Source organism: Daucus carota, chromosome 8, assembly GCF_001625215.2.
Source record: "Daucus carota subsp. sativus chromosome 8, DH1 v3.0, whole genome shotgun sequence".
NCBI lineage: Eukaryota > Viridiplantae > Streptophyta > Magnoliopsida > Apiales > Apiaceae > Daucus > Daucus carota.
In genome coordinates this window covers 13,562,329-13,576,499 of record NC_030388.2, presented here as the reverse complement: position 1 = coordinate 13,576,499, position 14,171 = coordinate 13,562,329, and the positions used below count along the sequence as shown (strand labels likewise).

Here is a 14,171-nt window from a genome sequence, read left to right as displayed (position 1 = left end):
AAAAAAATTCGAAAAATATTGTTATAAGTATTCCTACCAAACACATTGAAACATGTGAAAAAGTGAAAGTGTCATTTTTTTTTGGACGGATGAAGTACCATTTATCTTGAGGAGTCATTTGACAAACTTAAAAAAAAGGTGCCTTTTTATTTAAAATAAAAAAGTTTATTAGAAATGAAAAATAATTAGAACCGTTTGGGAAAATTTATAAAAAAAGTAACTACTTATTTAAAAAAGTGAATTAAAAATAAAAAATAAATAAGTTAATAAATTATTTAGAAAACAGGCAAAAGTTCCGAAAACTTTACGCGTTTACACAAACGGTGAAGAAGTGTGGAATGTAATTAGGTATTTTACCCCGTGTTGTAAAAAACGGTAATCAGACTTAATCAGTCACGGAACAAGGATTAATCGAGGATTAATTAAATTGATCGGTGATTAATCGGAGATTTAATCAGTTCAATGAGGTATGAATGATTAATCGTGATTAATAACCAACTTTCAGAAGGAGAATTTTTACCCGATTTTGAAGTATAAAAGAAATTGATGCGCGCAAATAAAACATAGAACCCTCGTCCTCGTTTTAGTTGAAGGTGGGAGCTATTCTGTTTAAAGCTCTAGTTTGGTTTTGTTCAAGTCTTTGCACTTAAAACTGTGTTGTACATATGTGGAATTCAGGGTTGGTTTGAATTTGTGGGCTAGTGAGGATGGTTGAGACGCTGTTTCAAGATATCTTTAGGGTGGTAGGGCTGGACCCAGATGGCAAAAAGTTCGATAAAGGTCTCTCAACTCTTTCTTTTTTACATTTCTTGTGTTTCTTTTTCAACTTGAATTCTGTGATTTTAGATAACTACTTGTGTTATAATTAGATAAACAGATGTGACATGACGAGTTGGTCGCGACGTGAGACGGGAAGCTAATCTACAGACGTGAACGTTAAAGTACCAACACTACGGCATATCCGGAGCACGCAACGGGCTAGAGAGAAAGCAGGGGTCAGGCCCAGGAGGAAAATTAGGAACCACTTCGTAGTTGGTTGATATGGATAAGCATCAAAGTGAACGTTAGAACGATAGACGTGGGGAGAAGAAATTTGAATAGAAGTTTTGTACTATAAATAGATAGAGGTTAGGAGCTGGTAGTGGACACACAATACACTTCAAACTCTTGTAACATATTTACATAGTGATTATCTTTCTGGCAGGGTATCAAACCCTCCCGCGGTTTTTACCTCACAAGGGTTTTCCGCGTAACCAAGTTCTCGAGTTTTATTTACTGTTTTCTAGATAATATTCTTTAGCAATTAACCCATAAAATTTCAGCATAAACAATTGGCGCCGTCTGTGGGAAATTTGCTAAAGCTCTGATACGAGAGCACACACATGACGACAGATGACCAACAACATCATGGCTCCACGAGCCAGGGAGACAATCCTACGATTCAGCAACTCTTGGAAACAATTCGGAAGATGCAGGACGACATGAGTTCTCAACAAGAAGCATGGAGGACCGAGAGAGAAACATTACAGAGGGAACTCACGACAGCTCGATCCAAATCCAACCCCATGGCAAGAGAAGTGTTGGACAACGTGGCCAGACGTTTGAATATGGACGATGAAGAAGAGGAGCAATACGACGAAGAAATCGAAGTGGAACACCCAGAACAGAGGGGTCCTGAAGTTAACGATAATGGCAATGGTGGAGGCCCGAATAATGACGGTGGTGGTCCAGAGAAGCAAGACAGAAACAACGGACATAACAAGGGAGACAGAAAGAAGAAGAAGAAAGGAAGCAAGTCCACTAGGTCACATAGCCATGACACGATGCGCAAGGAATTACAGGCCCTGAAGGAAATGGTCCAACGCATTCCTGGAGTACCGAAACCACTTGAAAAGGCTGCGCCTACGAGCTATGCAGACTCCCCTTTCTCTGACAACATTGCTCTGGTGGAGATGCCAAAGCGCTTCGCAGTACCGGCCATGAAAACCTACGATGGAACGACAGACCCACAAGAGCATGTGGCACAGTATAAACAACGAATGTTTACGGTATCCATCGCGAAGGAATTGAGAGAGCCCTGCATGTGTAAAGGTTTTGGCTCAACATTGACTGGCCCGGCATTACAATGGTACGTGAGCCTCCCAAACGGAAGCATTGAGACATTCGCCGACTTAGTTGACGCCTTCAACCTTCAGTTTGCGAGTAGCAGAGTGTTTGAAAAAACTACAAGTGATCTCTACAAGATAGTTCAGGGGTTTAGAGAGCCATTGAGAGATTATTTAACAAGGTTCAATCGTGAGAAGGTGACCATCACGAATTGTGACACTCCTACGGCAGTCGAGGCATTCAGGAGGGGATTGGAAAAGGATTCGCCCTTATACGACGAGCTCACCAAGTACCCCTGCAAAACCCTAGATGACGTCCAGGCGAAGGCAATGGCTCAGGTGCGCCTTGAAGAAGACAAAAAGGAACGTGACGACAAGTATTACCGACCAAACCGCAAGATCATGACCACAAGAGATAGGGACTACAAACCATACACTAGAGACTCCAGGAGCTCAAGAGAGGAGACACGTGTAAACTCAACACAAGAACATGCGGATTGGAGAAAGGACCCAAACCTCCCCCCAACCTACGACAGCTATGGTTTCACAATCACACCCGCTGCCATGATGAGAGAATTCACAAAATTGGGAGACGTAGTAAAGTGGCCGGTGAAGAGTAATAAACCTAAAGCAAACCCAGAGTCCAAACTATGGTGTGACTTCCATGGCGATTATGGTCACAAAGCATATGATTGCGTAGCACTGAGAAGGGAAATCCAATATCTTGTGAAAAAAGGGTACCTGACAGAGTTCATGACGGGAAAGTCAGTGGCCAAAACACCAGAGAAATTGCCACCACCACCACCTTACCAAAAGGTCGTGAATTTCATAGCAGGAGGCTCGGAGGTGTGTGGAGCAACTTATTCACAGGCAAAACGCATAGCACGACAAAAGGGGAAACAAGTCAACATGTCAAGCGCAAGTGATGAAGACATGACAGAACTCACCTTCAGTTGGACCGACAGAGAACGCATCCAAGAACCTCAACAAGACGGACTGGTAATTTCACTTCAGATTGGAAATTGTCTCATCAAGAGGGTGATGGTGGACAACGGCAGTGCTGCAAACATAATGACCAAGAACACGTTGGAAGAAATGGGGTTGGCAGACAGCAACATGATCAAGCGAACCACGATTCTCGTAGGGTTCAGTGGAGAAACAAAGAAAACGTTGGGAGAGATCACACTACCCACCTATGCACAAGGACTCAACGTGTTAACAAAATTCCTCATAATAGAATGTGAATCCACATACAACGTAATAATGGGCAGGCCGTGGATCCACGATCTGAAGGCAGTACCCTCAACGTTCCACCAAGTCATCAAATTTCCCACCCCATGGGGAGTTCAAGAAATAAGAGGAGATCAAGCCACATCAAGAGACTGCTACAAAACCTGCATGAAACAAACCGTTCAACATGAACCACAACTAACACCACCACCAATCATGACAGGACCTGAACAGTTGGCTGAAGTCAGCTTGGGGACAGGAGAGAAGACAGTGATGATAGGGGAAGACCTGTCGCCAACAATAGAAGCAAATTTGGTTGAATTCCTGACAACACGCTTGGATGCATTCGCCTGGGAACACGAAGATATCACCGGAATCAGTGCCGATGTGATCACCCATAAGCTCAACGTTGACCCAAACCACAAGCCCGTACAACAACGCAGAAGGAAATTTGCTACGGAAAGGAATAAGATCATCAATGAGGAAGTGTCACGACTACTGAAAGCGGAAATGATTAAAGAGGTGGATTACCCCGAATGGCTGGCTAACGTCGTGATAGTCCAGAAGAAGAACGGAAAATGGCGAGTCTGTGTCGACTACACTGACCTGAACAAAGCCTGCCCAAAAGATCCTTTCCCTCTGCCACACATCGACACCATGGTAGACTCAACAGCAGGACATGAGTTGTTAACTTTCCTGGATGCCTCCAGTGGCTTCAACCAAATACAGATGGACCCCTCTGATGCCGAGAAGACAGCCTTTGTGACCGAGAGAGGAGTCTATTGCTACCTAGCTATGCCGTTCGGCTTGAAAAATGCAAGTGCAACATTTCAAAGACTTGTCAACAAGATGTTCAAAGATCAAATTGGGAAAACGATGGAGGTTTATATTGACGACATGGTGGTGAAATCACTCAATGCGGATGATCATGTCAGACATCTTGAGGAAGTTTTCGACATCCTACGACAGTATAACATGAAACTTAACCCTTCAAAGTGTAACTTTGCCGTTTCATCAGGGAAATTTTTAGGCCACATGGTAACAAGGAGAGGTATAGAAGCAAGTCCGGAGCAAATTAAGGCAATTCACGACCTTACCAGCCCCAACAACATGAAGGACGTCCAAAAGCTGACGGGAAGGGTGGCTGCCCTAAACAGATTCATATCACGATCTTCTGACAGGTGCAAGCTATTCTACAATGTGTTACGCAAAAACAAGGGCTTCAACTGGACGGAAGAACATGAAGCAGCTCTCTCAGAACTGAAGCGGTACCTGTCATCACCGCCACTCTTGGCAAAACCAGCCCCTGGTGAGGATCTTTACGTCTATCTCTCTGTCACAAGCCATGCAGTCAGCAGTGTCCTAGTGAAGGAACTTGACGGAACACAATCACCAGTATACTACGTAAGTAGGAGCCTGGTCGAAGCTGAAACCAGGTACACACCCCTTGAAAAGCTTGTTCTTGCACTCACAGTAACGTCCACAAAGCTACGACATTATTTTGAGACTCATAAAATACATGTCTTGACAAACTTTCCTTTAAGGACGGTCTTGAGCAAACCTGAGTTGACGGGACGAATGGCGAAGTGGGCAATTCAACTCAGCACCTACGACATAGTATATGAAGCAAGGACAGCCATTAAGTCTCAGGCTCTCGCAGATTTTGTGGCTGATTTCAGCCCAAACCAGATGACTCAGGCAGAAGAGGAATTTCGACGTGTCACAGCGTGTCCAGACTCACAAACCTGGACATTATACACTGACGGAGCCTCCAACGTGAACGGGACAGGACTTGGAATGGTGCTGAAATCGCCACAAGGGGACAGAATGGCGTATTCAATATGCTGTGACTTCAAAGCAACAAACAATGAAGCCGAGTACGAGGCATTGATCATGGGCTTGACAACAGCAATAGACATGAAGGTCAAAAACATTGATACATATTGTGACTCCCTTTTGATTGTTAATCACGTTAATGGTTCCTATGAGGCAAAAGATCAAAAAATGCTTACATATCTTGACATAGTAAAAAATCTGCAACTATCATTTGACACCTTCAACATTCAACAGGTGCCAAGAGAGCACAACACACAGGCTGATGCGCTAGCAGGATTGGGAGCTGTGCTAAAAAACACTGGTATAACATCTATCCCCATAATACACATCATGAAGCCCGCAAATATTAGACTACAAGAACGACTTGTCTTATGCACTGACGCTATTCAAACAGATGACGGAACAGGGGATTGGAGGCAAACTTTCATAAACTACTTGCAGAACGGAACACTGCCACCCAGTCCAAACGATGCAAGGATCCTCCGAATGAAAGCCTCACGCTTCACTCTGATTGATAACATCCTGTTTAAGAAGTCAGCGACAGGATTGCTCCAAAGATGTCTCGATAAGAATGAAGCTTACATGACTCTACGTGACCTCCATGAAGGCGAGTGCGGAAACCACACCGGTGGGAGAAGTCTGTCCAATAAAACACTACGAATGGGGTATTACTGGCCCACATTGAGACAAGACGCTATCACCTTTGTGCAGAAATGTGACGCCTGCCAACGACATGCACCTGTAATCCACCAACCCTCAGAACCCCTTCATGTGACAACACCGTCATGGCCATTCATGAAATGGGGTATGGACATTGTCGGTAAGATGCCTCCAGCACCGGGTCAGAAAGTCTACATGCTAGCTATGACGGATTACTTTTCAAAATGGATTGAGGCAGAAGCGTTCAAGCAAGTGACATCCAAAGAAGTGATTGCCTTCATCAAGAAGAACATATTGTGCAAGTTTGGCATCCCCTCTGAGATTGTTTGTGACAATGGTTCTCAATTCATAAGTGACAAGACGGAATCCTTCTGCAGAAAGTACAATATCAGCCTGATAAAATCCACTCCAAGGTACCCCCAAGCCAATGGGCAAGCCGAATCAAGCAACAAAATAGTCATCAACAATCTGAAGAAGAGATTAACAACTCACAAAGGTAAGTGGGCAGAAGAACTACCTTGGGTCCTGTGGTCAGACAGGACGACACCCAAGACGTCAACCGGACAGACGCCGTTCAGCCTGGTTTACGGAACAGAGGCAGTGCTCCCTACAGAAGTCCTAACCCCTACTGCAAGATATGGGCTACTCACCACTACGACAAATCAAACTGAAATGGCTCATGACATTGACACGGTGGACGAACTGAGAGAGATGGCCAAACTAAGGATGGCTTTCTATCAACAGAGAGTCGCCAAAAGCTACAACAAGCACGTTCATGTACGACTATTTCGAGAAGGTGACATGGTCCTGCGAAAAACCTTCCAGAATACGTTGGACCCAACAGCTGGAAAGTTCGCAGATACCTGGGAAGGACCATATTTCATAGATGCGGTGGTTGGCAAAGGTGCCTATCGATTGTCAACTTTAGACGGCAAACAGATTCCAAGGACATGGAACGCACTACACTTGAAGCTTTATCATGTGTAACTTCATTGATTTCGTTTGTTTTCGCTATTCATTCAAATAAGTCGTTAGGACAAGCTAGCAGTATTAGTAGTCCGTAAGAATTTGAATTTCCTGCTTATATGAACGTGTCAGCTTTAATAAATCCATGTGATGGCTGTTTGCCTTATGATTGTTTTCCCAATTACATGAATGTTTGCCTTATGATTGTTTTCTCAATTACATGAATATTTGCCTTATGATTGTCTTCTCAATTATGTGATTAACCTGTTGTAACTGACATGTATCCGGTAGATTAGTTCTCATGCATCTTTAGAACATAATGAATCACATGACACCTACAGATTCACAATCAACACATATACTGACAAAATGCATGCACTAACGAATAACAACAACGAAATGCTGACAACTAACGATGACAAAATTAAATTGACTCACGAACAGAAAACAAAATACGCAATATCATAACAATAACAATCCACGACGATGATAACACAAGCAACTACGTGACAAAAGTCACAATATCAAAAGAACAAGCCAAATCCACAGTTTTAAACATAAGTCTTAGACAAAAACAACATGAAATAAAATCCATAAGAAAGCAAGGCATTGCCCATCATCTTCACTCGGCCTTATCCCCATCACCTTCACCCACAAACGGGACAACTGACTTGTCCCCAGAATCAACTTCAAGAGTGTTCTCCTCATTTTCGACGAGGCCCTTCGAAGCGCGATCACCCTCTGTAGCTGTTTTCTCGACGAGATCCTCTTCCTGCGGTGTAAACAACGGGAAAGCACTTTGCGGATAAGCTTCATTGTAAATGCGAATAGCCTCATTGAGATCCCAGGATGCATGCTCGCCCCGAAAGTACTCCTGCATGACCTCCACCCTGGTACGCATGGCTTGCTGCGTGACTGCCTCCTGAGACTTGGTCAAAAATTCACCTTCCATGACCTTAACCTTTTGGACAAAGTCCTTTAGCTCCTGCTGAATCTCCTTCCCAGCCTTCAAATTGACGGCAGCAGCCTCTTGTGCCGCCTTCAGCTTTGACGCGCACGCACCGTGAGCACTTTCTAGAGCCGACAACTTTGACAATCTGCACTTGTAGGACTCGCGAGCCATTAAGGAAGCCTGCAACATCTGTCAAAACGCGAGAAGCATGAGTGCCATTCAACAAAGGAAACATAGGAAAATGTACGTAAAGAAGATAGAACTTACATGAAAGGCATGACCGGCGATCTCATCAACAACGGAATCAGGGCTCTTGGAAGAGGAAGCACCCACATATTGAGGAAGCAAGAGATCAGACAACATGTGGGAAAACTCAGAAGGCTTGGCATTAGGATCATATCTCTCAAAGATCACAGGAACAACAGATTTAGACTTGCCGATGACGACACGACTGGTAGAAGATTTCTGCCTTTTGTAGTCAGGACTGGTATCAGGGGCTAATGACAAAGGAGTCTTGGGAAATTCACCTTCCAAGGCCTTATCCTCACGACTCCTCTTGACAAAGAGCTCTTTGCTAGAGCCTTCAAAGGGCTTTAACGTAGGAGTCTTGAACTCTACAACGGAACAAAAGGGCTCAAGCAGAATCAACAACACGACAAAAAGGCACGTAAAAAGGAAAAGATACGTCAACAACGAGAACAGTCTACAGATACCTTTAGCAAAAAGTCTATCGGAATTGATCTCAAGGCCTTGCTCTGTTCCAGGACCCACCAACGAATCAGAAGACAGACTTTGAACGGAATCTGAAGTCCTGACCGTAGAAGCCGCGGACCTACTCCTTGTCCTCTGCGCGACGGTCTTGGCTGGAAGGGAATCTGACTGGTTGTCATCACCAGGGGAGGCCTTCCTCAAGCGCTTTGCAAACTCTTCAACATCAACCATACTGAAATTTTTGATGGGTCGACCCAAGCAGTTGGGCCAAAGCCTATCCCCAAGGGGAGGTTGCAAAATCTTTTCCACAGTCTCCTTGGCGGCCACATTATCATCATCAAACTCAAAGTCCGGATCTGCACAGAGAGAAACTATAAGGCATTGACTAGTATAAAAAGCATGAAATGAAACAAGAGAGTACAAGACACTACCAGTGGAAGTCCAACGGTCAGGGAAGTATGAACCCGCATCTCCTAACGAGGATTTCTCGACAAAACAAAAGCTTTCCTTCCATTGTCTGTCATTTACGCCTTCAGCATTCAAGATCAAGGGCTCATCGCCTCTTTTGTTAGTAAAACCGAATCGACACCCGTAGAATTTCTTGGTGCCATAGCAACACTTCACCACATCCATATTGATTCCCAACTTGTGTTTCTTCTCGATGGCCTCAAGACACGCAAGGATCCTCCAAGCAAAAGGCATAAGCTGCCCAGGAGAGATGCCCATGCAAGTTATCACCTCTTTTATGACAGGAGAAAAGGGGAATGGAATGGTAATATCAAAGGGATAATAGTAAAGAGTGACCCAGCCTTCTCTGTACCAATCGGCACGTTCATCAGAACTGGGCTTGACGACGACGGCATCTTTGCCCAACGATACCTTGGTTTTAGTCAGTATTGATTTGGTGATAGAACTCACATTATTGTCGCTCGGAAATAGAAGCTTGGTAGCTGCCCAAAGGGATTCAGACATGGTATTTCGTGGAGTACTGGTTTGGGAAGGTTTTTTCGCCATGAGAGAAGACTGATGTGATTTGAAGGTGAACAGTTACAAGAAGAAGTGTGTAGAAGGGGAGAAATATGCGGGGAAGTGTATGTACGGGAAAATGTAATGATGGATAAACGAGGAGACGTTTGGACTGCACTATACTCGAGGCGTGGAATCTATCTAAAAGATTTGATTTGATTTTGATTTTTGCCATATATAATTGTAAAGGTATCTGACAAAAATCAAAGGGCTAATGTTATAATTAGATAAACAGATGTGACATGACGAGTTGGTCGCGACGTGAGACGGGAAGCTAATCTACAGACGTGAACGTTAAAGTACCAACACTACGGCATATCCGGAGCACGCAACGGGCTAGAGAGAAAGCAGGGGTCAGGCCCAGGAGGAAAATTAGGAACCACTTCGTAGTTGGTTGATATGGATAAGCATCAAAGTGAACGTTAGAACGATAGACGTGGGGAGAAGAAATTTGAATAGAAGTTTTGTACTATAAATAGATAGAGGTTAGGAGCTGGTAGTGGACACACAATACACTTCAAACTCTTGTAACATATTTACATAGTGATTATCTTTCTGGCAGGGTATCAAACCCTCCCGCGGTTTTTACCTCACAAGGGTTTTCCGCGTAACCAAGTTCTCGAGTTTTATTTACTGTTTTCTAGATAATATTCTTTAGCAATTAACCCATAAAATTTCAGCATAAACAACTTGTTTCAGGGAATTCTATAGTTCCAATTGCTGTTGTTCTTGGTGATTTTGTTACTTGTATTAATCTAGCTGTCTAATCAATCCACATTCCGCAACTCTAATTTTTCATGAATTTCTGATTTTAAAAATCGACTTTAACAAGTTCCACCAGAGCCCATTTTGGATTAGGATTGGGGTTTTTTACTACACAGAGGATGTCCGTGATTTCTAGGATCGATGATGAATATGGTTCGCTAAGTCGTTTATGTGTTATATTACTGCAACTATTTTCTTCTAGCTTCTGATACTAGTTAAAAGAGTTTATTGCAAAACGCACCTCCCTGGTTTTTGCGAAATCACTTTTTGCTCTAGACTTTCCAAAATTGCACTATCCATCCTGATAAATTTTTTGGCGCGACATTTTAGACCCTTCCGTTGAATGCTTCCGTTACCATTAGTTAATGCTGAGGGTATGCTTGGTATTTCAGTTTTTATTTAATTAAATGCTGAGCAACGGTATACATACACTCCATACAACCCCACAGCATCTTCTTCTCTTTTCTCTTTGTTTTTTTTATCTTCTTCTTCAATCCGGCTTACTGAATCATGGCTGGCAAATGTTTCTGTGGTAAATGGTTGGCGGCAAAGACGGCATGGACGGATGCAAATGTCGGACGTCAGTTTATTTCGTGTGAGAGATGTCGTTTTTTCCGGTGGTTGGACGAACCATTGTGTGAGCGACTTCTGGGATGGGGGTTTATGTCTCAATTTGGGAGGGAATTAGATATTTAGGGTAAACAAATAGAAAACTAGAAGTGGACTGTAAAGCCCTCGGTGAAATTACAGCTTTGCCCTTAAATTTTAACGTTAACGGGAGAGACTAACGGCTGTGGTCAAACCAGGTGCATACTTCAGCGCTTTTCCAATCATGGGGGTGGATAGTGCAATTTTGGAAAGTTCAGGGCAAAAAGTGATTTTCGCAAAAACCAGGGGGGTGCGTTTTGCAATAAACTCTAGTTAAAATGATACCCATTCATTGCCTGCTTCTGTTACGTCTTTAGTAGTAAATACCTTCGAGCTGCCCCATTAGTATTTCACTAGTTGAAGGTTTATTATGTATCAGCAACTTTGATTTTGATTTTACTTTTTTTTGACTGTCTAACCGTTCATTTTGGATGTTTAACTGTGCAAATAAGATATAGCAGGCTTACAACTTGTAGCGTACCTTCTTAACACACAGGGCTGTGATCTTGTGAGAACAACTTATATGGTTTGTTGTGTATTAGCCAACCAAGGTTAGATATAGAAATTATGACTATTACATAGATAATAGCTGATGTTGTACTGTATTGTGTAGTTACTCGTATTGAAGCCAAGAGCGAGCAGTTTGACATGTACATGCAGCTAGACGTAAATACAGATATATATCCTTTGCATGAAGGGGATAAGTTCATGATGGTACTGGCATCCACACTGAACTTGGATGGAACACCTGATACTGGCTACTTCACTCCGGTAATTTGTGTTCTATTTTGCATTAACCCTTCATTGTAGGTTTCTTCTTGATATTTGTTTTTTATATATTTGTTCACAGAAGAAGTATCTTATACAAGGAAGGTTTGAGTACTATAAGCACATGATATCGTGCATGAGGAAACTCTGTTTACTGTGATATAAAACATAGTAATCAATTTCACCTTTTAGATATGGCCAAAAAGGTTTTACATAATCAAAAGATGTGGAAACTACACTCATGGCTAAATGGAGATATCAGTTCATTATCACCTCTCTCTTTATATACAATAGGCTTAGAGAGTCTGAATGCATATGTTCTTACAACAGATTTGACATGCTTCAAACCAAAGAATGTCTCTAATACCTTCCAAGTTCCAACTGAGAAGTACTTGATAGATCTGCTATATTAATAGTTTTTATTGGATAGTGTAGTACAAGCTTTATATCTCAAACAAATGACCTGTTCTATTAGAGTGACAGTTTTGCATTGAATAGGTAATGTGAACTCTCAAGTCCTGATGTATTATCTTGTTCCCCTAATTTTGATTTTTAGGTATCTGATTTCATAGCATAGTCACTATTATTCATTGTGTAACAATAATAAGATTATTGAATATTCGGAAACACACTTGAGTGTCATCTAGGTATACCCAATGATATGCTACTGGTCAGCTAGTGGACCTAGTAATATATGTAAATAAGAGTAGAGTGCCAGTGCAAAATCAACAATAAGTGAACTAGCTAGGTATGAAACCTGAAGTATTTGGAAAGTACCAGTCATTTACTTTTTCTGCATCTAAAGCTTGTTATACTTATATGTTCATGAATACAGCTGTTCCCCTTGGTCCTTAAGCTTAAACACCAAAATTTCATTTTTTGAATTTTCAGGGTGGGCGGAAATCCCTTGCAGACAAATTTGAGTATGTTATGAATGGGAAACTATATAGAATCTCAGAGGAAGGTTCAGGAGCAAATCTTAAGGCGTAAGCATGCCTACTATTTAGTCCAACTTTTAATATAAAGTGCATATAATGTACTTGTTATGCCTATATAAACTGTTTTTAAACTTTTAGAGCAGTACTCGGTTAGGGACGTCAGTTAATTTTGTAATGCCGAATTGCCTTAGCTAACACATTTTGTTGTCTTCAGGGACATTTATGTTTCTTTTGGTGGATTGCTGATGATGCTGAAGGGGGATCCCTCCATTGCTGCTAAGTTTGAGCTTGATCAGAGGTTGTTTATCTTGATGAGGAAGGTATGACTTATGAGTACCCTTATACATCGTGTAGTAACCTAATAATGGAGGGATTGATCAAGTTCATAGAAACCACCGAAAATGATATGGGGAGTCTCTTTTGAACAAATTACAGTATATTAAGATAAGATACATTTGCTAGATAGACAACACATCTCTTGAGTTGGTGTGTATAACTCTTATAAAAGGGATAGATATCAAAGTCATTACTTTTTTGATCCAAATGTATCAAATTGGTCACTCATTTTAAAAGTGACTTAATTTAGTGACTAATTTGAAAATTTGTATCAACTTGGTCATTAAAAGATTACGATATTGTATCAACTTAGTCACTGTCAGATGGTTTACTTGATACAAATCTTCAAATTAGTGACTAAACTGAGTCACTTTTATAGTGAGTGACTAATGATACATTTGAACCAAACGGTTGATGACCTTGATATTTATCTATTTTATAAAATTGCTCCCATTGTTCTTCTAAATTCATTAGTGGTGCAATAACACCAATCTTACTGAGTAACATATTGACTTTTCTAATTGCTCTGACTCTTCCTTTGCATACATATTAACTTAGACATTCTTTCAAAAAAAAAAAAAAACTCAGACATGTACCAGTGTTGGATTAAATGGTCCTGTCTGGACCAACTTCCACACGAACCTTTAGAGATGGAGCTTAATTAATTTGGTATCCTGCAAAATGCATTGAGAGGGCATTTGTCTCCCGGCTTTATTGTGATCCCTGAAAGCTGTCACCTCGTTTATCAAGTCTTTGATATATAACTAAATTAATCTCAATACATCTATTCCATTTTCTTTACGACCTTATTAAACACCATGAGAAGAAGGAAAACGCAGGCTAGATTAAATAAGTGATAGATATTACTACAGAAGGATTGGTACATTACTGGCGCAACTGTTTCGAAATAGCCACACAGCCAGGCTCACATTTGAGTAGTATACTTCACTTAATATGTAGATTTAGTAACATATCTATTTTGATTTGTTCTGCAGGCGGACAGGCAGTAGTCATATTTCTTTGGCTTGTACAAGTCTACTCTTCCTATTAATAGCACCACTGCAGGGCAATAGCATTCAAATAACGGCGTTCATAAAATGTTATGTTACCTTCATTGTTCATGAAAGATTGTTTGCTCCACTATGTCATGTTGAACTGGAAGCTTGAAAACCTCTGATGAGTGATGAATATCAGTTTTTGGCAATAAGATATGTTGGTTCTTTTAGGCAA

General features: G+C 41.6%; 1 protein-coding gene across 3 annotated transcripts; it reads left to right on the top strand.

Moving 5' to 3' along the window:
• The first annotated feature begins 550 nt into the window (after positions 1-550).
• LOC108198732 (DNA-directed RNA polymerases II and V subunit 8A) lies at positions 551-14,171 on the top strand. 3 transcript variants are annotated; one of them, XM_017366510.2, is made up of 6 exons: positions 551-593; positions 679-780; positions 11,513-11,670; positions 12,559-12,653; positions 12,820-12,925; positions 13,937-14,171. In XM_017366510.2, the coding sequence occupies exons 2-6, from the start codon at positions 708-710 to the stop codon at positions 13,949-13,951; spliced, it is 447 nt and encodes a 148-aa protein (XP_017221999.1). In that variant the 5' UTR covers positions 551-593; positions 679-707; the 3' UTR covers positions 13,952-14,171. The 3 variants fall into 3 exon arrangements, with proteins under 3 accessions (XP_017221999.1, XP_017221998.1, XP_017222000.1); XM_017366509.2 differs by lacking the exon at positions 551-593 and having other exon boundaries at positions 600-780; XM_017366511.2 differs by lacking the exons at positions 551-593; positions 13,937-14,171 and having other exon boundaries at positions 600-780; positions 12,820-12,931.

What these genes read in the sequence shown, in the direction of transcription:
- LOC108198732 (XM_017366510.2), top strand. Translation starts at nt 708, where the DNA reads ATGGTTGAGACGCTGTTTCAAGATATCTTTAGGGTGGTAGGGCTGGAC. An exon ending in TGGCAAAAAGTTCGATAAAG is followed by an intron (nt 781 to 11,512) that starts GTCTCTCAACTC and finishes TGTATTGTGTAG; the next exon opens with TTACTCGTATTGAAGCCAAG. An exon ending in TCAGGAGCAAATCTTAAGGC is followed by an intron (nt 12,654 to 12,819) that starts GTAAGCATGCCT and finishes TGTTGTCTTCAG; the next exon opens with GGACATTTATGTTTCTTTTG.